This window comes from Zeugodacus cucurbitae, chromosome 2 (assembly GCF_028554725.1).
Source record: "Zeugodacus cucurbitae isolate PBARC_wt_2022May chromosome 2, idZeuCucr1.2, whole genome shotgun sequence".
Lineage (NCBI taxonomy): Eukaryota > Metazoa > Arthropoda > Insecta > Diptera > Tephritidae > Zeugodacus > Zeugodacus cucurbitae.
The window spans coordinates 76,241,961-76,269,076 of NC_071667.1; the positions used below are offsets into that span (position 1 = coordinate 76,241,961).

A 27,116-nucleotide genomic window follows, 5' to 3' on the forward strand; every position below is an offset into this window, starting at 1 on the left:
GTTAGTAAATAAAATATACCAAGGCCCAAGCTTACTGAAGGTGAGAGATTTCAACGAACTTATCACTAATATTGACTCACTATGGAACAAGGAAGCCTTGACTAATTAGTATTTCATAATTATTGGTATCATATTATATTTCGTAAAACCATTTTCATTTTCGAAAAGAAAATTACAGCATTCTACTTTATATACAAATAAACAGTTGTGTACATATTTATATTTCCCTGAACGCGGGCACTCAGCTGAAATTACGTCTGGGTCATTTGAAAATCGCCATGAATTCACATGGCGTTTATGCATGGTATATACACTGTATGTATGTGTGTGTGTGCATTCGAATTTCGTTGCTCAAGGGAATGCCGCGAAGTACAATATTTGCATGACCTTTCACGCTGTTTGCAATGCAATTTAGCGCTCAGGTAATTTACATAATTAACGGTAAAATAACACGCTCACCATGGTGCATTGCATTGGACAATATGAAATTGGAATATTAAGGTGGGGGAATATTTAAGAAAGAAGAATGCAATTGTATAAAACTATTTGTGGTGGAGAGGAAGGTGGATATTAATAGACAGTAGAAGCTTAGAGAAATAAATATTGTTGGCAATTATCTCAATGCTTTCTTATTATGGATATTTATTTTAACTACAAAAAACGTATTCAAGTTTTTAATGAGTGAAGGCTCTGAAATAATGAAGCTTTCATTTAAGGTAAAAGCTCACAGCCTAAATTTGTTAAAATTGTTATTTATGATATTAGTGAATATTACGAAAGTTAAAAGCTTTTTCAGTGAAAGCTCCGGTAGTTAAAAGCTTTTTTAGTGAAAGCTCCAAAAGTTAAATGCTTTTTCAGTGAAAGCTCCGATAGTTAAAAGCTTTTTCAGTGAAAGCTCCAAAAGTCAAATGCTTTTTCAGTGAAAGCTCTGAAAGTTAAAAGCTTATTTAGTGAAAACAGCGAACAATAAAATCCATACAAATACTTGTATAGTGAAAAATGTAGGTACCTTTAAAAAGAAGTTAGTCAAAATAATTCTTTAAAATAATTGTACGCGCCCTAATGTGCAAATTGGTATTCTTCCGCTTTACTCATTGCATATGTAAGTAAATTGTGAGAATTCATTAAAATTGTTCTCATTTTAAAAATGCGCTGAAGATATGCGAGCGAAAGCACGCGAGCAAATTAAGGAAAAAGCAATATTTTTTATTTATAATGTTGTTTGTTTTGTAGTGGTTTTTAAAGAGGTCATAAATGCTCATAAGTGAGCGTGTTGCAAAGAATGATTAAGTGAAATAAATTAAATTTTATTTTTAACATTTTTGTACTTAGGAAATGAGTTATTGATTTAAAGTGGAATTCTGTGAAAGCTTTCATCGAAAGCTTTGGAGCAGGTGAGTTGCAAAGGTGGCGATATCTGAAAAACTATAATTTTGTATATAATTTGAGTACAACAACACGACCCCTCAAACGTTGGCTACCGAATTGTATACTACACTGTATATCATTAACATAAATAAGTATGAGAGTTATGTAAAGTGGGTATGGCGAGCAAAAACAAATGCGTCAATGCCGTGAAATGAATAGCCGCATGAAGGCAAATGTACAAATTGCATGCGGAAAAGTTTTTTTCTGCACCGCAACTGAATGAACGCTGAACAAGCGCACCCCAGCGCTGCCACGCCCAATGTGACCAGCAAAAATAAAACATTTGCGAGCGCATAATGACAGCGGCGAGCGAATGAAAAGTGCAAAATAGTATGCACAAACACACACAGACACACACATGCAACTGCTGACTAAAGTGATTCAGAGAAAAACGCGCTAATAAAGTGAAAATGGCGTATGATGACGCGCCAGCGAGCTTTCCCAACCGGCTGAGCAGGGGATTTAGTGTGCATAATAATTTCCATAGAAATGCCGGTTTTCAACAGAGAGAAAGCGTTGCATTTCACTCATATAATTTCGTCAATTGACATTTTTTGTTTTTGTGTATTTGTTGTTGTGTTTTCGGGTTTCTGTGTTGCCGCCCAACGCAATTATTTTTCCACACTTTCGCTGCTAGCGAGTGAATGGCGTGTGCATGTGTGTTTGAACTGCGGCGATGATTGTTGTATATGTTGTTGTAGCATGAATACATGGCTCACATTTATTTTGATGACAGTTCGCTGACTTTCGGATGCACGCTTCTGTGCATTGACCGCAGACACGTTCGTAAATACCAATTTCAAAATGATGATTTCCAGCGAAGCCAACACACACACACATTCATATACAAGCAGACATTTAAGCCGTATTTTTATTTTTTGAAAAGGAGGGACATAAAAACAACTCGCAAACATAAACATCATATAACCAAATAACCATTTAAATGCGCAAAGTGGTCGCACATAATGGCACCGAATTCCATCAACTGCCGGTCGCACTCACTAATGAACTCTCGGCGCGCATTTAATTTTTGCTAAGGAGATACTTAAAGCGTACCGCAAATGATAGTGTTTGTATTGTGTTGAGTGTTTGGGGAGTTTTCGGTTTTTGTTATCTTTAAAAGCTCTCGAGCACTACTTTTAAATTAATATATATGTAACTGTTTTTATGGCATTACTATTTTAATAATTTTAAGTGGAATATACCTCAGGTTGTGTCTCCCCGTGGACTATGCAGACCAGCATTGCCTCGTGTCCTTCGCCGGAAAAGACGATAGGGCGCTCAACGGATATCTCGGGTGGGTCTGAAATGGAAAGAAATTTTAAATATTTTTTTGTAAATACGTTGAAGGAGACTGGTGAAATTAGTTCTAGTATTACTAATATATTATTTTAAACGTAATGATCCTTCATTTTATTACTTTCAAAATGCTTGAAACTAAACCTCAAGTGTGTCTTTAAGTTGACTATCCTCAGTTTAATAAACTACGTATTTAAATGTATAATGTCTATTCACCCCAATAATTAATATCAATCTCAAACTCAAACTCAATCTCAGTCTCAATCTCAATCGAGTTTTTCATCTCAATTGAGTTTTTAATCTCAATCACAATCACAATATCAATCTCTATCTCTATCTCTATCTCTATCTCTATCTCTATCTCTATCTCTATCTCTATCTCTATCTCTATCTCTATCTCTATCTCTATCTCTATCTCTATCTCTATCTCTATCTCTATCTCTATCTCTATCTCTATCTCTATCTCTATCTCTATCTCTATCTCTATCTCTATCTCTATCTCTATCTCTATCTCTATCTCTATCTCTATCTCTATCTCTATCTCTATCTCTATCTCTATCTCTATCTCTATCTCTATCTCTATCTCTATCTCTATCTCTATCTCTATCTCTATCTCTATCTCTATCTCTAACTCTATCTCTATCTCTATCTCTATCTCTATCTCTATCTCTATCTCTATCTCCATCTCCATCTCCATCCCCATGTCTATCTCTATCTCCATCTCTATCTCAACGTCAATATCAATCTCAATAACACTTTTATTCTCAATCTAAGTCTGAATCTCAGTCTCAATCTCAATGTCTATCTCAGCTCTTTTGTAATCTATCTATATCTCTATCTCTAAGAACTTTTAAGAACTTGTTAGTAAAAGAGATAAGTACAATATACAGAGACAATATTCTTTAAAAAATACCGAATCTGGTTCGTATACTATAATCTAGTAATAATAACGGTAAAAATTTACATTGCAAGTAGCTACTTCCTTTGAACTTAACCAAACCCTTTTCGACGCATTCGCTAATCGAATTTAACTGAAGGCCTTTACTTGGAAAGGAGTGCTGCCAAAGAGCAAAGTATTTACACAAATATAAACAGACGAATTTCCACAGGCACCCATACTGCCATATCGGCGAAAAATATGCGTAAACGCAACGCACGGAGAACCTCTGCATATAAGAGCGCATAAATAAATACGAGTACTTTTCATTTGTACTCCGTTCGACGGCCGTCGGTATTTCACTGCATATCGGCCTGATGCTTCAATGTTACGATTTTTTTCAAATTTTTTTTTGCGTTCACTACTTCACTACATTATATTGTACAATATTTATGAAAAGCGATTTTGTACTTGCAACTTACATAGGACATGCAGGACGACTTGACTGGATGCCGGTTGACCGACGCCGTTGTTGGCTGTGCAAATGTAGACGCCGCCCTTGTGCCGGTCCACGTTCTCGATCGACAGGATGTGCGAGTGTAGCTTCTCCTCGCCTGTTCCAGAGAAATCGGTGGAAATGAAATATATAAAAAAGAGAACGAAACGGGATATGTGTATAAAATAAATTTACTGCAGTGATGGAATAACGGAGTGATTGAATGATGAGAGCGGGTGTTTGGAGTTGAAGGAAATGCACAACGCCACGAAAGAGGAAATGGTCGATATGCGAAGGATGCTGGAATTGAAGAATGTGGCATGGCAAATTGTCGAAGTAAAACAAAAAAAATAAAATAAAATAACAAAAGCAAAAACAAAAATAAAGTGTAATAAATAAAGTAAATAAAAAAATTAAAGAAATGCAACAACCAACAAAAAATAGACCGTAGTGGAGTACGCAGTGTGAGTACAAAGTAAACAACACCAATGCAGCAATTGGGCTGCGGGAATGCGAGTCAATAAAATTGAATGGCACTTTTAATTAAATCAACTGACATCACTGTGCCGTTCACATACAAACATATGTATGACTGGCGTAGCATGCTTTTAGGCGCTGTGCCACATATTTCTTGGCTTTATATTTATATTCTGGATTTTATTTATTTACTTTTTTGATAAATGCAGCAACTCCATTGATACAGCCGGACAGACACTCAAACGCTCCACGCCGGCGGAAGTGCGTAAATATGTGCACAGGAAACAAAAAAACTTCAACTAACCTACAAACAAGTTGAAAAAAGTAAAGTAAAATAAAAAACGTAAAAGTAAAACAAAAGTCCGTAAAATATTTACTTAAACAATAAACCATGAAACACAGAATGGAAGTACAGTTGGAAATGACACAGGAAGCGAGGCGGTGGCGGGTAGGATAATATGCAAAGTATGTTTATTTGAAATGTTTTATAACTTATTCAAATCTTACCGTTGGGCAAAATATTATTCTTACGACTCCAAGTTACGTTCGGCGTCGGATTACCGGAGGCCGAGCACTCAATACGCACCGATGAGCCCTTTTTGACTTGCAAATGTCCGCCGGTGCTAATGTGATGGATCCTTGGTGGCACTGTGCAAAGGCGAAACAGCAAATGGCATGAAAATATATACAAGCAGAACGAGAGAAGGTAACATTAGAAATATGCAAAATAGACAAGTGTAAGCAGAAGGCAAGAAAAAATGTAGAACAACACAACGCAACAGGATGCCATGCCGTATACGCAACAGCATTTTCACTCTCTCTGTGTGTGTGTGTGCATGTACTCCAAAGCAAACAAATCAATTGGAAAGGGAAGCGGTCGAGTGTGGCGTTGACACTGCCCAACATACCTACACAAGTCCAGTTAAATACAATTGCTAACGTATTTACATTTTATTGGCGTTGTTGCTATTTGAAATTATTATGGTCAGGTCGCTTGCCTTCCATAGACAGCACAGCAATTTAATTCAATGTTTGGGAATTTGCAAACGCAACTAAAGGTTTTGCAGCAAAAGTCGTTTGCATTTAAAGGCAATATTGTTTCCGGGGCCCACACATAAATTCACAAAAGGCACACACACACACACATACATAGAAAGAAATATATGTAAAGTAAAGTACGTAGTATGTATATGTGCGCTGCGTGTTTGTGTGAAAATTATTTTACAACTGTTTTCAAATTAAGATTTAAGGGAAATGTGAGCCCCAATGCAGCCGTTTAACAATTCCTGCAATTTCATGTAAATTACTAACATTCTTGCACAATCTGTATATATTATATACGCAATGGTAAATGTGGGGTTTTAGTAATAGAAATGTGGAAAATCTTTAGCTTATTTGTGGTATATAAATGTGGGTTAGTGTATTTCTTTGACCTGTATAAATTTTTTATAAATATACTTGGTATAAATATGCAATTAATTTGTATTTAGTTTTAGTCACAAGTATATATATATATTTATTCTTTTAATTATGGCATCACAGCAGTCTACTAACTGAATTTTATAAATTATAAAGTGGAAAAAAGTTGCATACCTTACGGTATACACGCTTAACGAAGTTTCCCAACTCAAGATCATATCAATTAATTTAGAAATATTTTCAAAAATATAGAAATGTATCGAAAATTAGTATTTATAAAATATATTTCAATTCTCAAACTAATTAATAAGTCTCAATATGCAAAGCACAGATTTCTGTACATTTTTAGGAAAAATATATATAAAATTATGTAAAGCAAACTTTTAAGATAATCTGAGTTTCTTAATGATTATGAAATGTTCCAAAGCTTTTCTCATTCGAGGTTGAATGGACCAAATTGTTTCTTCAGTAATTACAATACTTCAAAACTAATCAGAAGCTGTGTAACTTTAATCTTACTAACAGTATTACAAACAATTAAAAACAAAACGTTGCCTACATTTAGGCTACTGTGCTACGCCTAGCGAAGTTTCACACCTCAAACATTATAATCTAATAATTTTAAACAAATTATAGTATAATAAATTATATTTTTCGATATATTATTGTAGAGAAAGAATCTTTGCCACCATAAGGAAACAATAACAAGGACCAGTGTTGTTCTTTAGGAATACTGAAATTATTTAAAAAATTTAGGTATTCTAAAATGGAAATGTTCCAATTTCTTAAGCTTGAAATCCAACATTAATAAAATATATAAACAGAAAGTGTTTAATTGTACGATATTAGTGAAGCTAGAAAAGTAAAATGTTGCCTACATTTAGGGGCAACTAGCAAAGTGCCTCTAAAGTTAATTATTAATTATTATAAATTTGTCCGATGTATGTAGGTCTACAACTTTGCTTCCGCCGTTTTCCAATAGATGTCTCTAGGGTAAAGGTAGAGCACTGGTCGATTAAATCGATTTTTTTATATCGATCTTGTTAACATTAACCCAACAAAATATTTGTAAAGATCTGTTTGCATCGCAAACTTATTCTCAACTGAAAATGTCACTTTTTGAGCCGAATTCTCGACATTTGCGGGAAATTTTGCTTTTCTTTTTTAAATCTAAGAAAAGAGCGGCTGAGGCTCATCGACATTTGTAACCGTTTTTATACAAAAAAAAAAAAAACTTAAATTTACAAAAAAACGGCGGAAGCAAAGTTGTAGACCTATTCATAAAATATATTACCGAAAGTAAAGCAAACCGAAATTTTATTTATTTTTTTTTAAGTGTGAATTTAAAATTCAAGTGTTGACCCTCATATAACAATAATAATATAAAATGTTTGTTATAAGTCTATAAACGATTTTTTATTCCCTTTACATTGCATGAAAGGCTTTTACAGAAGCGATTATACAGAATTGCTTGTTGTTTTGAAAAATGAGATTAAGCTCAGTATATAATTTGAATTTTTTTCTATTGATTATTCAAACCAAATACATGCCCCTGGCTTTGCATTGCCAAATTATGCCTTAAATCTTCAATTAACGATTACTTTGCATATGGCTTTGTAAGAATTTAAATATTCATATGCACCATAAACTGAACTATTAATTCATAGCTAAAAATAAATAAAACTTTATTAAGCTAATTAGAAAGTTGTAAAGAGGAGACTAGGTCATATTGTACGGATGGAAGAAAACACTCCAGCTCTGAAAGTATTCGAAGCAGTACCCGCTGGAGGAAGCCGCGGAAGAGGACGACCTCCACTCTGGTGGAAAGACCAAGTGCAAAGTGACCTGGCTTCACTTGGTGTTTCCAGTTGGCGCCAAAAAGCGGAGGAATGAGTGGCACGCTCTGGTGGATTCGGATATAATCGCTTAAAGCGGTTCCTACGCCAAATATATATATATATATAAAGGGGAGACTGCAACCTGTGGTAACCAATACATGTGAGTTCAAAAGGTATTTAGTTCAATGTTGTATGGCAAACGCTAATAAAATCTTTCGAAATGTCTTAAATTTTAATCTAAATTTTCTAAAAACTATTTTCAATTTTATTTTTCGTCAGCAACAATATTCCAACAAGTTATATATGCACTTTGAGGCTGAAAATAGAGAATTACTTTGTTCGTGAGTGTACGAAACGAGTATATGTGTGGATGCATTACTTGATATTATGAAGTGCTATGCTGCTTTTTACAACCGAAGTCTCGTTGAGTGATGATGTTTTACACTGCAATGGTTTTGCACAAACAGAAGCAGCGCTGCACGCACACGCACACACCCAATATATACCTATTACATATACATATATATTATATATAAGTATATGAGGAACCATTGTATGTAATTTTTAATATGCATACTCCGACAAGCTGTCAAGTAGCCACACAGCTTTGCATATGCACGCCAATCACTTTCCAAGCACCCAAAAACTACGCACACACACTCACACATACATACATATGTGTAAACTTATATGGGACCACATGCGTTTATTTGTATTTACGCTTATCCAACATTTACGGCATGATAATTTATAAATTCTCAATTCTTCGGAATATTTTCAATTTTCCATATTAGGTTTTAGTTTGCCATAGTCACATGACACACCAACGGCCAGCCAACCAACGTGGTATGCCAGCTTGAGGCAGCCAATCTGTGCTCTACTACTTCGGCTCTACGTCCTTGAATGTGGTTTTCTCTTACGCTCATTTTTCTTGTTTCTTTGTTTTCTGATTTTAGTTCACTTGATATTCAAACTAACCCATCTAAGGTACGATTTACCCCTGAGCTCCAAAGTAGTTAAGTTAAAAAAAGAAGAAGAAGAAGAAGAGTGAAAGATGAAAAAAAAAGCGTCGACCACATTGCCATGCACATGCCGCATGAGGCAAGACAAGACAAGGCAAAGTTTTATGACAGCAAAAAAGTGCAAATAAATAGATTTTTACTTCATTGTTATGTGAGTAGACGAAATTATGGAAATTTCACTTTGGCTTAGAGATAATAGAAAATTTTATGTGCAGCTGATGGAGCAGACAGTCGAGGCTTTGGGTGTATTTGGGTGTAGGTGAGTGTGAGTTATAGGTTTGTGAGTGAAGCGATGGTAACTTTCAAGAAAATTAATAAATTAGTTGCAGTTTGGCGTAATGTATAGTTTAAGAAAGTTAATTTCTATTAACAAAAATCCATTGAATAACAATTTTTTTGCTAGAAAATATCAATTTTGAATTTTGTATCAAGTCAGGTTACTCATACGCCATGTATGCTCCTCCATAAAATTCGCTTTAATGACAAAGCAGCATTAACAAAAATTATTTAAGCTTGATGTCAGTTACATTACGAACTAGTATACAAAAATAAACAACAAAAACAAATACAGCTAACAACAACATACAAATATATAATCTACAAGCAGCACAGCACCGAAAATGTGGCGAACTGAATTAAACCGCAACGGCAAATGAAAATCATAATTAAAATGAATTTCCATTTGATTTTGTAAAGTGAAAAGTCAATAACATTAAATCAAATTTGCGTGCACGCAGCTGGAACATCAAATAAACAACGGCACTGATAAGTGGTGCCTTACAACAACAACAACAACAAAACCGAACATTTGCATGGTAGCTTCCGAAATTGTGGTCGACAGCGTGAAATACATTATTGTTCAACAATAATGAGCGGCCGCAATAATACTTACACACATCACACATACACAAGGCTTACATGCATGCCACATTTGATGAATATTTCTAAAAATTTTCGACACGCCAAAATTGATTGCAATGCGTGGAAATCTGACGCTGCTTCCAATCAATACAAGGCAGCAATATGTTGAAATTATTAGAATAGGGATTTTAAATGTTTTTAATGCATTTTTTTGATGAAAGAAAGTACTGTGAGGAGAAGCTTTTGGAAGGTTTTGCTCCCAAAAATGTCATCGCGAACACAATTTTCAAAGGGAAGGCTTATCTGAGCTAGAAAGTAGGTATGAAAAGAGTTTTTATTTCAGTAAATTTTTTAAAATTCTTTGCAATCCCACCTCTCAATAGAAATTTCCAAATCTGTTTTGAATTAATTACTTTTTAACTAGTTAAGAAACAGCTCATAAGAAACTGATGAAACTAGTTCAAAATCAATTAATTTTATAACAAACTCGAAAGCATCAAGACCAAAATGATCTATAACCAGTTTCCCAACAATTATTTCTGGTATTCACTAATTTTGAGCATTTAGTCCTGAACTGGTTCAGATGACACTAGTTGGGATCTAGTCTATATAACTCCATTTTCTATAAGATGGATCGAAATGCGTACTCTTTCATAAAAGTAGGCTGAGAAGCGGCCGAATATACCATAGTGACACATAAAGTAAATCTTGAATATATTTCAAATTATCCTCGTTAAGCAATTTACTACTCGTAACTAGTTGTAAACTGGTCATATTTCCGTCCAGCCATATTTCAAATTAAAATAATTTTTAAATGACTTAGATCGTAGTACTTCTGAAAACAGTTTTCAATTAGTCGAAATGTAACTAGTTGTCACCACCAATAAATCAGTAAATGTCAAAGCTTGAATGCTGGGTTTTTCAATCAGAGCGCTACAAAATGCCATTATGTTTGGAATTTCACATTCGGTATTCGTACGAAGTGCCTAAATCGTCGCTGTCTTGATTGCATAGAACACAGACTTGACGTAGCCCCACAGGAAATAGTCTAACGGCGTCAAATCGAAAGACCGAGGCGGCCAATTGACTGAGCCATTTCGTGAGATAACACGTTCCCCAAGCTTGGTTTCGATTAACCCTAGACGGTCATCCTTCGTCAAAATGACTACGGACTATTTTATTTTCACTGTAAATATGTTTTTAATTGTTCGTGTTGATCGTGTTTTAAGTTAAAAGAATATAAGTTTTCCTTTTTATTTTTGACTTGTATTTATTAATAATGAAATAAATAAATAAAAAAAAAAAATAAAACGCGTTCATTATTTCGACTCACACCCTACTCAAAATGGATTTGAAATAAGTCGTCGTCATATTGACGAAGGATGACGTTAATGTACAAAAAAAAGAATGACCGTCCAGGGTTAAATCGATTGTGACATTCGTTGTGCGGCTTGTGGCGCCGTCCTGTTCGAACCACATCTTGCCCAAGTCCATAACATTCTGGATAAAAATATTCAGTAATCATAGAGCGGTATCGATTTCCATTCACAGTAACGTCATCACGGAGGAAGTACGGCCTATGGAGTACGAGTGGATTGCTGCCTGAACCATAACGCATATTTTGTTTATTGACGAAGCCATTCAGCTAGAAATGAGCCTCATCGCTGAAGATGATTTTTCGATTAAATCCGGATCATTTTTAAGTTCTTGCTCAGCCTAATTCACGAACACACGACGATTCTGGTAGTCAAGCAGCTTCAGTTCTTCCACCAATTTCATCTTGTAAGGATGTAGGTCAATAGGTCAATCAAGGTCAATTTTCGCAAAACTCGCCACAACGACGTCACAAAGATGCCAAACACTTAAGAACTACGACTGAGAGACCAATTTTAATAATTTGAACTCGTTGTTGGATCGTTTATCTTTTCATGATGAAATGACAAACCTTACTGAAGAGAACTGTCAAAAGAGCGGGAAAAATATGACGTTATTTGCCATCTCCATCGGTCTACTTTTGTAGCATCAGATTGAAAACCCGTTTTTAAATTAATCAGAAACTGTACCCTATATTACTGAAATAGGCTAGTTGAAATCAGTTTCCACCAAATTATAAGTAAATATAAATTATAAGTTTAATTATTTTTTATGTTACTAGTCCGAAATCTATCGACGTGAGACTAAGAAGAAGAAACTGTGTATGAAAGTTTATAAAGACTGCATAGAGAAAAAGTGCCTAAAAATAAAAAAATAAATAATTTATTAATAATATTGCAAAATAAGCCAAATTGATCTAGGTAGTAAAGACCAGCAATGTCTAAATTTTCTACAAATGTCTGCCTAATACACCATTCGTTACATCATTGACATTTTAAATAATATGGCAACACCCACCGACAAACACATAAAAAAGCGCGTCTCGAAATAAATGCAAATACGTGTACTTGAAGGTGTGTCAGCGAATGCCAGCAGTCATTAAAACAGGTTGTCGACAGACTGCGTTCATTAGTAGATTGAGCGAGTTTGTGGTGCTTTTTTTTTGGGACTTTCTGCTGCCAAGCTTCTCACGCAGTTGAACTCATTCAAGTTTTGAGTTGACGCAAATTTGCATATTTGAAGAATTTAACTTTTCGAAACTTTCGCAACTCTGACGACAAATTCAAGTGTTTGCGCTGCCAATTTCCAACTTTGACTGCAAAATGATGCCAACCACATACATACACCTTTATATGAGTACATGTACACAACTGCATTGATGTCCGGACAGACCAGACTGACTGAGTGAGCGGTTAGTGAGTGAATGAGTGAGTGAAGCGACAGGGCGTGGCATGCAATTATTGCAACATATGTTGCCGTCAAATGATAACAACTCGACTGTGATTTATGGTCTGGTCTGTGGCTAAATGAACGAATGAGAAAACATGCACGGACAGTTAATTTGCCGCAAATGTACACCGGACAAACAGCAGCAATAACAACAATAACAGCACAAATAATAACAACAAAAAGTGCAACAACATACGAGTACAATATAGCAGCCGTAGCTCGAATGGGTAGTTCACTGTTATAAGTTTATAGTTTGTATATGAGGACCTTAAAAATTATACCAAACAAAAACACACGCACATACATACTTATGTAATGCTGTTTATGAGTGCTGTAGTAGTAGCGCACTAACTACACCACAATCAAGCAACCAAGCCAAGCCAACACACACACTTGCATCAACATAAACATGATGTAATGATGGTCCACTTGACACTTTGTGGATATTCTGACATAAATTAACAATAGCAATAAGCAAATTGCACAGACCAAGGCAACACCAACACTTGACAGAGAGAGAGAGCGTCAGAGAGTGCAAGCTAGCATTTGGCTAAGTCATTTGTAGGCCGATTCACTTGGTTCACCCTGTCGAACGGAGAGGGTACGTGTGGGTTCAGTGAAGAGTGGCTTTGGTGCGGCATAGCAGGCGACAGCTGGCTCTGGTTTACGATAAATAACGGCAGTAATTAAAATTACGCAAATATGTTGTAAGCACAATTGCGGAATTTTACAGTTACAAATGGAATGATAGGAAAAACGGCAGTGTTAAAGTTACAAGTGAAGGGTAGAGAGGCATAGCCTGAAGCAAAACTTATCTTCCACATTTGGTGCTTTGTGTGTACGGAAATTTATAACCCAAACTATAAGTTAAAGCGTTAAAAGGTCATCAATTGAAAGTGAGGAAGAAACTAAAATATGCATATAGACATATACACAATTCTTACTTCTTAAGTATAACGCTTTACATGCATTATATTTTATTTATTGCTCTAAAGATTTGTTGTTTGTTGGGTTGAGTAGAGATTAAGCAACTCCATAAGAATTCATCCGAAGATGCAGAGTTATTTTATCAACTTGAGTTTGAAGTTGTTGTAGTTGGCGAGACTTCTGAGAAGGTTTTCAGTGTTGATATTTTTGATACAGAATTCAAAGGACACGTTCCATACTTGTAAAAAGACCAAAACTAGTAAATTTTTTGCATAGGTTTCATCTAAAAAATTTTATTGAAGTTGAAAAATCCTGGAACTAATAAATCTTTGGAGAATTTCAACATATTTCTGTTTTATATATTTATATTTAATTTTTTAGTTGGAAAATATTTCTTTTTTATGAAAATTTTTAATTTTTCCAGGCAGGGTTATCCTTGTGAAATAAACCGTTAGTTACACTAGTTCATTTTATAAGGCAACTATATCGTTTTGTATAATAAGAGCCAGTAAAATTATGTTACCGTAAAAATTTTCATACAACTCATCTGAAATAAAATGTTACGTATACGCAGTGGGCAACACTAAGCAACCCAAACCAAATATCTGGTAGAAATTGCATGTATATATAAATGAATGAGAACATTTCGTTAAAAAAAAAGTTGAAAAAGTACATATACAGACTGCGCGTCATCAGGATAACGCCCTCCCAAACATGCTTGGCTGATACCAAATATTTTCCATACTATTTGAGTTAGAGCAACAAAATTTTTTTTTAACATACTTGATATAATGTGCCTCAAAATAAGCTAGAAAAGGACACAATACGTTTTTTTTATAAAATTTTAATGAATTAAAAACCAAAACAGTACAAAAATTGCGTCATCAGATATTTTCAATTTTCTTCGAAATAAAGAAACTTATGAAAAGAGCTTCAAATGTGGCAGTAATCGTCGATTTACGGAAGCAGGCGAGCGGTGTATAATTAGGCAAGCTTCAAATTGTCACGACTCCTCCGTCAAAATTGAAAAAAAAATAATAATATTAAAGGGATCAAAGCAACTACTAAAAAGGTGGTTAAGAAGCTGAAAGTTTAATAAGGCAGAAACTAAAGAAAAATCCACCACTTAATAATTTACAAAAAGAAATACGCCTAATAATTAGGATCGAACACGCTTAACCTTTTCAGTTGTGGCATCATCTGATATTTTTGGATGAGAATAAATTTATTTCTGAAAGTCCAGATGAAAAAAGTTTTTATTTCCATGATGTACGCCATGGATGGACCCCATTAGAAACGCAAATATACTCGGATCAAAGGTGTAACGGAGTAGAGAGCCATATCATATTATGATTGACGCCAATTGCAATTTTCAACGACAAATAGGAATGCAAATAAATGTAATCGAATTTGAAAAAGTAGCTTTCCAGTTTTTAAAAAGATTTTTGGCAATCTAGAATGGTATTTACAGCATGACAGCTGAATTTGAAGCTTGTTCAGTATGTAAAAGCCTGGATACAAAACCAAAATGTATACCACCAAAAACGAACTAATCGATGACATAAAACTAATTTGGTCAACCATTACACTACGTAGATTTTATTACAAAACTATAGAGTTCTCTCCCAAATAAAATTAATGAAGTTGTTATTAACAAAGGTGGCACCGCCCATTATTAATTTCAGTTAAAAGTATTCGAATTATAATTGAATAGTGTTAAGTTTGATTTTTCATATAAAATAAGCGGAAAAAATGAAGTGATAAGGTTAAATAGAGTCGAAATACTACAGATACTATTCTTGACAGTTTCTTTGTAAAAAGCACTAAAAAATCAATTCAAGTCTAAATAAATACCAACCGAAATCTGTTTTTTGCCATTAATTGATTACAAATAAACTGTCATCAAACAGCTCATAACAATTGACTACGCTTATGATAATTAATAAATATTTGAAAACTTTTCTTTGACTCACTTTGAAGAGCAATCAAAAAAGATATAACAAACAAAAAAAGAAAATAAAAAATAAATTAATAAGCAACCACAAACGATGTGCCAAATCTATCAATAACAAATATTTGCGAAAACTTTCCAACTAAAATTTTCTTGTAATTTGCGACGAACGAAATCTGTTATATGTGTTGTTGTTGTTATTGCATTGTCGCTGTCGCATGGAAATTTCAGTGAAGTTCGACTTGTGGTCTGTGGCAGCTGCCACACTGCCACTCACTGACTCGCTAAGTGCTTGAGTGATTTTCGCCGTAGTCATCAAAGCAGTAAACCATTAAATTTGATCAATTGGACTTTTTACTTTTGAACTTTTGTTGTTTGTTTTTTTCTCTTCTATATGCAGCTTGTGTTTTTTGCTAACTACATGCCAGCCAAGAGTGCGCCGCAGCAGCTTGCGGTTGGTGGGTGGCGTACAACTGTCGCCCATTGGACTCTGGCCGTTAGCGACGCAGTTCTTTCAGCAGCAGCAGCAAATATTCATAAAGTCGATTGAGACGAATAAACTTTGCAGAAAATGAATGCATTTTATTATTGACAAAGGGCAGCCGCAACAACTATACTTGTCGCCGCCGCCACAGTCGCCAAACTTGCCACAGACGTCGCCCATGCGATGACTATATACATACATTTGTATTTCATGGGAATGCTTTCGTCAGTGTCTATTGCTCGGTGCTTGCATAGTTTGATTGGTCGTTTGTATGCTGTATGCTTTCTTTCTTGTTATGTTAATAAAGTGTCTTTTGGTTTTTGTAAAATAAAAAATTCATAAGTTTTTGCTAGACAATCGTCTGCCTGTGCTTAGTGCAGTCACTGAGATGATTGCTTAGTTCTCGTTGTAATTTTGATTAAGAGTTTCTTGGAGACCACATATTGGTTTTGGAAAGTGGTTAGCTATAGGTTAGGTTAAATAGAGTATCGGGTAACAAGATAAACTCAATCAAATGAGGAAAAGTTATCAAATTTAATAATTTTTTTTGGAGAAATCGATTATTAATTGCATCAAACTGATATATTTTGGGAGGCAACTGAGGTAGTTACATATTCCAAAGTACGGAGATTCCAAATGAAGATACACCCTAGCAGGAACTGAACTTTGTCGGACGAAATTTACAGGGTCTTTAATCATATGAGTTTTTAAATACATAATAAGACATTCGCGCTAAGATTAAGCCTTTTAAATATACTCTTAATAACAAATGAACCGTTACAGAGAGCATTAAAGTAGAGAACTGAGGTTTTTTAAGTTCTGAAGAGACCCAAGTGTGCTAAGTTGTCGAGACAGTCAAGTCCATGACACCACCTAAAAGAGTGAGTAGTGATATCCGACAAGGGTCCGCTGGACTTCATACCATAAAAAATCACAAAAATATATTTTACAACAACAACAACAATAAGAAATATTGTTTTTGTTCTAATAGTATCATTAACTTATCTTACTTAGCAACCCTGGCTGGCAAATTTATGTAAAAAAGCCGCCAACAAAGTAACAACATCATTGCCTTGGTCCAAGTATCAATAAAAAATGCGCCCACTCTTCCCGTAAAATACATAAGTATCGCTTTAAGTAATTAAATGTGCGACAGAATATGGCTACTTAAATGTTTAACAACGATTTTCGGCATTTCCACCATTTTTTCATTATTTTTATGCGACCCATTTGCTATTGTACACTCATTTCTGCTCCATCATTTTCAGCGTCATCGAGCCATGCGCTGCACCCACACACACATACACATGCATTTCGCATTAACAAAACTTTGTGCGCTCGGTGTCCGGTCGCTCACATCGCTGGCCGTCCAGCGCAGTCACATCTTTGGCCATCATTAAACAATAATTTTATCTTTTCGCTACTTTTGTTTACAGTACTCATCTCCTCATTGTAGCTGTTGCCTGTTGTTGTTATTGCTATTTTCGGCTGTCCCATCTTTATTTTGTGTGTGTCCCCATTGTTGGCGAAAAATTTCGTTCGTAGCGCAAAAAGTTTTTTATATGGTTGCTCGCCGACATTATTTTTTCATCATCAGTGCACAAACTGAAAGTAATTTACGCTCCTCATAAAAAGTCCAGCAGCAGCAGCAACAGCACAAAGCATTGGAATAACTAAAGAGCGCAAAGCAAGAAATGAGCAGGAATTTCGCAATGAAATGCATACCCGTGCGGGGACGCAGCGCACCAGTGGCGCTACTACTACTTTTCACTACCGAATCTAACTGTCCGCTTCCGTCACTCCGTTTGTGATTTTCGGCATTATATAGGACCGCGCTTTGTTCAGCATCCATAAAAAGTTACAAAACATTTGATATTCTTCGGTATTTTTCTTTCAGTTGTTCACTCTTTTGTTTTCGGCGCTTTTTTACTTCTTTTTAGTTTTACGCTTCGCTGTGTGTGTTGTTGTTGTTTATGCTATGGTCCAACTTTGACAAAAAATATGATTATTATGTTGCTTAGTAGTTGTGTAAAAGTTCAATAAACATTATATTCATGGTCATTACAACGCACACACACACCGCTCCACACACCGCTCCACACCGCTCTCTCACTAACGGCACATGTGTAGTCACTCAGTCAGTAGCATCACCGCTTGGCGTCCACATGACAATGTGACAATGTTGGGAAATGTTCAAAGTTTTCAATAAACACGATTTCGGATGTGGCAATTCGCTCACAAGCCACATGGCTATGTGTGTCTCTGTGTTGTCTTTCTACGTGGCACACGGATCTGTAAGTCAGTTAGGCAGTCAGTCAGCGTTTTTCACTCCATTAATTGAACATCATATAACCCATGTGTGTTTCCATTTGCTTTAAAAATATTAGGAAATACATACAATCGTTATAAATGTAGCTAAAACTCTGCTGGCTCTCTGGTTCTCTTTGAGAGAGTTATAAATTATTCTATTATGTGTTCATATAGCACTTCTTAAAGCTTTTATTTGAAATCTAGTTTACTTATTCGGTCCACTGAATAGTATTTCCAAGTATTTTTAATGGTGCATAGGGAACATCTAATACATTTTATAAGTGAGTATACTATCATTAGAAAATACTCTCTCACTCTTTAAATTTCATACCGGATTTTAGTAGCGTTATTCCTTCTGATTCTGAGTTAAGTAATATTGGACTTAAAAAATAAAAAATAGAAAACCGAGATACTGTTCTCTATAAGTAATTTTGGAAACCGATAAACTTTTCGAAGATCAACTCTCAGCTTCTTCAATTCGCCATCCAACTGAGACTTCACTTCTTCATTGGTTACAAATCTCTTAGCACCGAGACAGCAGAACACCTGGGCCTGAAAGTCACTTTAAGAATATTTTTGATTCTAGTTGCACCATAAACACGAGTTTAAGGTTTTGGGTTTGTAATTTACAAAACAACTTAAATTTTTGAGAGGGTAGTGTTAAAGAAACTCAGTATATATTATGATTAACATTTAATATGCGTTGTATGTAGATTAAGTTCGCTGTTGTCAAAATCCCTTAAATATCAAAATTTGTATGCCGTAAACACGTAATAAAAGTTTTTTTACATTACTATCTGTACATTTGTCATCATAAACACGAGTTTATCGCATTATATTTACGAATGCCAATTTTTGGAAACAGTCAAGTCAAATTTAAGGGCACATCGGGATTTCATTTCAATAATCATCATGAAAATAAATTTGCTTGATAAACTCCGTGTTTCTGAATAGTGCTTAACGCTAATGAAGAAGTAAGATGCATTTTTGAAAAAAAGTAAAGGGCGTCCCATGTGATTGAAGCGGAACATGTCTTGAATACGGTAGTAAAGTGATTTTTAGAAATTCGTTTTAAAGATACACCAGTTAGAAGGGGCTGTCCGAAGCGCACAATTGCCAGCTGGAAACATCTTAAAACTGTAACACATGTAAACACATGGAAGGCTCTATTATTAATTAAAAAATTCAAAAACTTCGATTTTTTATAGAAAAAACCTCTCAATTTTTGTTTTCAAATGTCTACCAAAAGTCAAATTTTTGGTATATCCACTTGATCGTAGTGCGTTCCAGCATTTAAGTATAAAAATTAATATGTCATTTCCGATAAGCTAATCAGCCGGACTGGTGGAGGAAGTGCGAGCCCAATTTTTCGAGGTGGAGGTGTTCAGAAAACTGTAACTTATCTTCTACATAATGTTTGTAACTTAAAATTTATATTTATATTGTCGAAATATTGTCGAAATATATGTTAAAAAATGATAATAAACTTAAAGCTCCATCTATTCACTGGTCTTAGAAAATAATTCTAAAAATCACTAAAAAACAGGTTCACATGGGATGACTCTCTTAATGCTTGAAAGAAAAAAAAACGGCATAGGAACGGACATATAGAATAATAAATAACAATTATTTCTGATAAGATTAGCCAGATTAGTAGATAATTTCGATCACGTCATCTCAGACTTATTGATAAATATCATATTTTAATATAAGTGCTTGATGTCTATGTTGTGGATAATTGTTTAGGCAAAGCGCAAAAGAAAGTTCTCGAAATGCTGTGAAGTATTTAAAAAAAAAAAACTTTTTCTAATATAAGGACCTGAAACAGTCTTTCATTACTACTATTGCCCGTTGAAACATGAAATGAACGCTTTGCCTTAGTATCAGTCTTAGGTATCCCATTGGTATCAAGTATGTTTGTTTTCACATCTAAATTACCTTAATTTAAGATTATCTCTAAGAAGGCGACACACTTACATTTCACTCTCTCAGTTAATAAGATGCCGCGTGCGAAAAGCAACTGACAATTAAAATATTTTCGCACTTCAATGCACTACTTTAACACCAAGCGGCAGCAGCAGCAGCTGATGAGAGGCAGCGCGCTGATTGAAGCAGGCATTTGAATAGCGAAAAGCTGCTGATAAATTCATTCGCCGACTTTCGCACAAAGCGTACGCCGAGCGCAGAAGTCATTTGAATGCAGCAAATGCGCGCAATGCAGCAGCTACGCAGCAAAGGCAATTGCAACAGACAGTTGCCGTTATTTTTATTTCTGCGCGCTGCGAATGCATTAAATTCAATTTCCAGAGCCAGCTCCGAGCGCTTTAATGCCAGCGCCGTTACACAGCTACGGGCGAAGTATAGCTGAGCTGAGCTAAGAAGCTGAAGCTGAAGCTAAGCGTGAGGCTTGAGTAAATGCGAGATGGAGATAAGTATGCAGAAACAACAACAACAGTAACAATAAAAGCGCTAAAGCACTTTAATGCAACAAATTTCGTTGTGAAGCGCTCGCTTTAAGTATTATTGTTGTTGTTTTTATAAGTTACTTTTGTTGTTGTTGTTGTTGTTTTAGCTGCGCTTGCTGCTGGCATTTTGTGCAGTTTCTTTTATTTCCAGCTGATAAGCATGTCGTACTTTAGAGATTTGAGATTTTCGCCTTCCTTTGGCGTATCCTGCAACCATTCGGAGGAGCTCCTCTGCCAGCGCCGCTCTTGAAGGCAGCCGAAAGTAGGCGAGCAGCAGATAGCAGCGGCAATGGCAATCCCTAGTGGACGCACTGCTACATACAAACTCACTGATACAGACACACACACATACAGACAATATATGCAAAGTTGTCGAATAAAAGAATGAAAATGAAGAGTTCTTAAGAAAAGTGTGTGCGTGTGAGTGCGTGAGTGTGTGTGCCAGGAAGGATGAAAATAATAAAAGGGAAAATGCCTTCGGGAAATATATGCAAATTATTCATCAATTCTGATTAGAAGTTTTACAACAAAGCTGCTGCTGCTGCTGACGACGATGGCACAAAAGCATACACACGCACACACACTCACAGAGACTTGAGTAAGTATATGGAAGAATATAGACTCATGTGTATATATTTCCGTTTCGCTTGCGCGCTTTAACTGTAAAATCTTAACCGAATTCCAAAAAAAAAATAAACAAAAATTTGCTTGCAGTTGAGATAAAACAGGAAAGTGAAGCGTAAAGTAAAGCAGGCAAAGGCAGCGCCATTTTAAAGAGCCTGATCCTCTTTGATTGGGGTTTAAGGCTGTGTGGGCAATACAAAGACAGCCTTCCCGCGCGCTGCTTAGCGACCACATTAAGTACACATGTGTAGGCGATTGTAGGTGTTTGTGTGAAATTTATTGATTTCCCAATTTATGCTGGTGTTGCCACGAACACACACTCACACAAACCTACCCATAATTATACTCGCATACATATAAACCGCTTACATATTTCAGCACATAAATGTCAAACCTTCAAATATTGCTGCCTTGACTTTTATGCTCCATCGTCGTCTGCTTTATGCTACTTATGCTCATAAGCGGTGGCAAGCAGCCTTTAGCCTTTGTTGTGCCCCAGCGGCCACGTATAGTGTCGTAATTCCCCAACGTTTGGACATACTGCGATTGCTGCTTATTATGCGATTTACTGTCCAGTCTATTCACACACGCGCATACTTCGCTGCTCATTTGCATAAGAAGCATGTGGCTATGTCATGATCGATGTGCCTGCACATGCCCTGTAGGAATCTTTTCAATGTTAATTGATTGTGAAATGATTGAGTGGGTGTTATAAAGTGGTTAGAAGTATTAATTGTTCATTAAAGGTACTGTTTTGAGAAAATAGAGATACCAAGCTTCGAAAAAATATCTTAATCGTTTTCGAAAGCTTGATTATAATATTCTTTACTGAACTTTGAATGAATCTAAAAGTCCACTGGGTCAAAATTAGAAAGCAGGGGCGTGAACTCTTCAAAAAAAAAATTATGAACTGTAAAGCTTTGATCATATTTCTAGCATATTAGTCAATAGGAAGCTATTAAAAGTATTTAGGCGTCCTCATTTGGTCCACACACATACACCTCACACATTTTTAAAAAGAAATATATCTAGTTTACCACTTTGGATATAATAAGTTCCTTCGATTTCAGTCAGTTCAAAGCATCTGTTTTTTCAACTGATTCTTAACATCCAAAACTGTATAGATTTTCAAAAAAGCTTCTTATTCACCCTGGGTCACATATAATACATACATATACCAACACCCTTTCTTCTCCTACAATTAATATATATAACAACAAATATGTATTCATAAATAATAAACCACCGAAAGTTCGAATTTTTATGCGTATATATTAATCGTGGATGGTTGGTATAATTTTCGACGATAAAATAGAAAAGCTCATTTCGCTACCAACAACGACTCCCAAGTGGCTTTGAAATGAAGTCACCAGCCGGCGACTACTTACTTAGTCACTAGCATTGAGAAAGGCTACAAATACATAATTACAACAAATAGCGTTGGCCGGCAAGTCTTCGGAAAGCCATTGGCGAACAGAAGGCGAAATGTGCTTTGGTATGAGTTAGTAGACTGAATTGATTAGCATATGAATGAGCATGAAAGTGCGAACGGAGTCAAACTGCTGATGAGTAGATTACGCATAATCGGTAGGGTAATGCTTTATTAATATGAAAAAGATTACGTATATATTTACTAGCTTCTTTGTGTAAGTAGTTGTGTATGGCAACAAAAGAAGAGCTTTTGAGAGCTTTCATCATATATTGTTAGTTTTTACAGCGTTGCAAAATTTCGATTTGAATCATATGGAACAAATATAAGCTTATATGGTTTTCTAAAGGAGTTATAGCAAATTGGAGAGTGGCGAATCGAACAAACAAATAGAGTTAGAATACTAAGTATGTAAATCACTTTATCGAGATATAAACTACCTGCTTTTTGTTGAATGAAATTGGATAATCTGGTTATTACTTTCGTATGAAAATTTAGGTGCTAATTTTGTTATCTCTGCTTATTCTATTTTCTCTCTCTCTCAGACACACACTTCCGCTTTGTCTCCGTTTCATACTTTTTTCGATCTCTTTCTCTATTTCTTTAACTCACTTCCACTCTCACTCGCTCTGTTTCTGTCTTTCATAAATTTTTCCTCTCTGTTTCTACCACTCTCTCACCTCTTCGAGTTAGAGAGACTTCAGAGTTACGGAAGGTAATATGTATGAAATTTTAATTCTATTGCCAATTCAAGAGTTCGAGTTATGGAAAACTTCGAGTTATAGAGTTTCGAGTTATGAAAGTTCAACTGTATAAACAACCCGTCTTGTGTTGAAGCCAATTGAATAACCTGATAATTGATAATTTTGGTCTCTCTCCTTCATTTATTTATATCTCTCTCACACAAACTCCCTTTCATACTTTTTCCAATCTCATTTTCAATCTCTATTTCTTTTTCTCACTTCATCTCTCTCTCTCTCTCTCTCTCTATCTTTCATACTTTTTCCTTCTACATCTCTATCTCTCTTTTTATCTTTGATACTTTTTGCCTCTCTATCGATCTCAGCTCCGCTCTCTCTCGCTTTCCTTTCCTGTTTCTTCCGCTCGTTATCCATCTCTCTCTCCCTCTTTGGAATTCAATCCACCTATCATTTTTCATGAATTATTTCTATAATATTATTTCCAATAATTCTTCGAATCAGCCAATTAGTTCAGACTCAATATTGCACAGCATATTTTCATAATTGAGTCGAGGACAAATATCAAAAATAACAATAAAGCGAGCGAAGCTTTGACAAGCCACCATGAGATATACGGCGATAAGCAACACTGCGTTCATTAAATCACACTTTTAATTAACCCGCCACAAACGACGACAACAACAACAACAACAACAAAAATAGTAAATAACAACTAGTTGTTGTTGTTGTTGATGCGCTGCATTAAAAATGCAAACAATTTGCCACGTACCGTTAACACAAAAATATGCAAATTTCTAACAAATAATTTCAATGCTGAACACACACACACACACACCCGCACACTCGCCCACCAAGTTCATTATCCTTGACACAATTGCACTAGTTGATCGCTTGAAAATGCAGTATTCAATGCTTGTTGCACGTTGCACGTTGCATGTGTGCGTTCCATCAATATAAATCATTCTTCTGGAAGAGCAAATATGCGCGGCAGCATAACGGTATGCATTCATGTGAAAATTCGTTTTTGAAAAATTGATTATCATAGTCGAATTGGTGTGTGCGTGTGTGTGTGTGCGCTGCTAACAACCAAATGCCATTACGCGACTGCGCCGTCGATGTAGCGGAACTTGTTGACACACTTCCGGCGGCACTCATTCACTCCGCACGCGCTCGACAGATAGTGTGCATGATGCAATGCACATAACAACAACAAGTACAACAATAAAAACACACATAAAATTAACTAACTGGCAAATAAATGCCGAATCGAGCGCACACGAAATACTTTTGCATATACAACAAAGGCAATAAAAACATATACGAAAACAACAACAAATCCACAGAGTATGGAAATCACTCTCATCAATGCCAGGCTCTAATTAGACGAAAAATATTGTTTTTCACTTTGGTTGTTTGTTTGTTTGTATGTGGGTGTGTGAGCAGTTGCTGAGCGCTACGCTGCCGTTCTACGCTACTAAGCCACCATTGCATAATGCATGTTGTATACATATATAGTTGCAGATATATTGTTTTGTATATTATATTTTGCTTTCAAGCGCTTACCCAAAATCTCGACGGTGTGCGTTATCTCGCGTGGCTCCATTGTGGCGATCTGACAGATGTAGTCGCCGGCATCCTGTGGCACTGCGTCGCGTATCTGCAAGTTGAATCGTTCGGCACGCGAGACACGTGGATCCGGTGTTACTTTCACATTGCCGGCGGTGAGTATGGCGATGCCACGTTTCCAGGCAACAACATAAGGATCTGGAAAGAGATAAAAATATTTTAATTTTTATTAAACAAATATTTACTGTTATTGAATATGTATATGGTAGTAAATTATAATAAATATTTAGTTTTTGTGGTTCCAAGCTCTTTTTCAAAGATTTCTGCTTCAACTCGGACAACTCATAAAGCGCGTGGATCGAGTCATATCGAATATCGGTCCTGTCAATAGAACTACAAGATCAAATGATTTGACTATGCTAGATTACTTAAAATAGTTCTTAATTAGCGAGGTAAGATCGGCACGGTTCGGAAAAGTGGTGAAAAACCCCTATTGTAGTCTTTAATTACTTCTATCTGATATATATCTTATATATAAAAATATTTACTTAGCTAGTAGTGGGCTCCACACTGACTGGTATGAGTTATAAATGGGATTTCTCATTAAGGTTTAATATATGGTCCCTTAGGGTTAATAAAAAGCGATATCTATTTGTAATTTAAGAACATCTAAGTACTAGCTTTGTGGGAACTGAGGTCTATCCCAACGATAAGGCTTCTTTCGGTTTTTATTTCTCTATTCAATATCTTCCGAGATACTAATGCTGACTTGGAGATTCAGGGTGGCAGGTTTCTGTCTTCTACTGGTTGGTCAGTGGAGGATTCTAACTTGACGTACTCTACGTTTTATATTCAGAGTAATCAGATTAATATATTTCTACATTCAATTGTATGAAAAATCCAAAGAAAACTTCTTAAGCAAGTTAAGAATCTATAAATATGCGTATATCCATTGGACCAATTTATGTCTTTACCGAGCAAAATTACATATAATAGGAAATTGTAAACCCGATATAAGGAAAGAGACCATTACCGCCTTTGTAGAGGATTCAACCTCAGCACACAACCAAAGTTGTAACAATCAATCACTTAGTTAAAATTTCTTTAAACTGTCTTACAGGATTCACCATCCGACTTTTAAATATCTCCATACGACCTAGAGTTTGTACCAAAGAATGCCCAAAACAGGTATTCGGAATGAATATCTCAGGAAATATAACCGAAATAGTTTGGGTCTAATTATTTATGAGAATGTTCATAATTATATAAAAATCCGATATTTTCAACTCGGGATTCTAACATTGAATAGATAAGTCTTACTAGAACCCAATCGATTGGTATGTTCGGATTACTTAGTAGCAGACTCCAATATTTTTGAAGATTTCTTCTACAGCCAATGGTTTTGATAAGCAAAAACCTCATTTGCATAATATTATACATAGGACGAATATTTCCTGAAGTTCGAAGGACAATTCTACAAACACATATATTAATTGAGCTATTTCCCTCAAATATATTGGCGAATTCGAATACAGTTGAGTAAATCTATTAATTAGTAGTTTCACACCAACCGGAAACGATACTTTTTACTCGTACTTTTCCTGTTGCTACATTCTATACGAGCATTCGCATTGTACACAGCTAGCATCTACCTCAACCCCATTGAGCGCTGATGACATGAACTGCCAAAGGAACTCAATTACACTTCCACATGAAAACATCAATCAACAATTTTGCGATACAAAAGGGATAAGTGCGGATGTTAATGGACACAAAAACACTAGAAATCACGCATACTCGTACATTCACACTTCAAACGGTGAGACAACAAACATACTCCGGCATGCATATATGTATGTGTAAGTACATGAATGGGATTTAGCAAATAGGCACTTGATGTCGAGTGTGTATTGAGTCTGAGCCACGCTCGAAATGTTTGTCAACACGTACGGAACGAATAAACGAGCGATTGAATGAGCGAACGCATATGAAAGGAAGAGCGGTAGACAAGAGAAGACAGAAGGCGACAAGCGGCGCTTCAAGTGAGTCAACAGAGGAAATCGCACATATGCTTACGAGCGCACAGCGGTTCGCAGCATCAGCTCAGAAGCCGCAAAGT

The 27,116-nt window shown here is 35.7% G+C and overlaps 1 protein-coding gene across 3 annotated transcripts in view; it reads right to left on the reverse strand.

The window, feature by feature from the left end:
* LOC105211322 (hemicentin-1) overlaps positions 1 to 27,116 on the reverse strand; it is a 428,984-nt gene that overhangs the window by 55,318 nt on the left and 346,550 nt on the right. For all 3 annotated transcript variants that reach the window (XM_054227746.1, XM_054227750.1, XM_054227748.1), the window contains exons 6-9: positions 24,995 to 25,195; positions 5,085 to 5,225; positions 4,087 to 4,218; positions 2,634 to 2,731 (exon numbers count right to left, since the gene is read on the reverse strand). In XM_054227746.1, the coding sequence (XP_054083721.1) occupies positions 2,634 to 2,731; positions 4,087 to 4,218; positions 5,085 to 5,225; positions 24,995 to 25,195 (572 nt within the window). The remainder of the gene's footprint in view (positions 1 to 2,633; positions 2,732 to 4,086; positions 4,219 to 5,084; positions 5,226 to 24,994; positions 25,196 to 27,116) is intronic.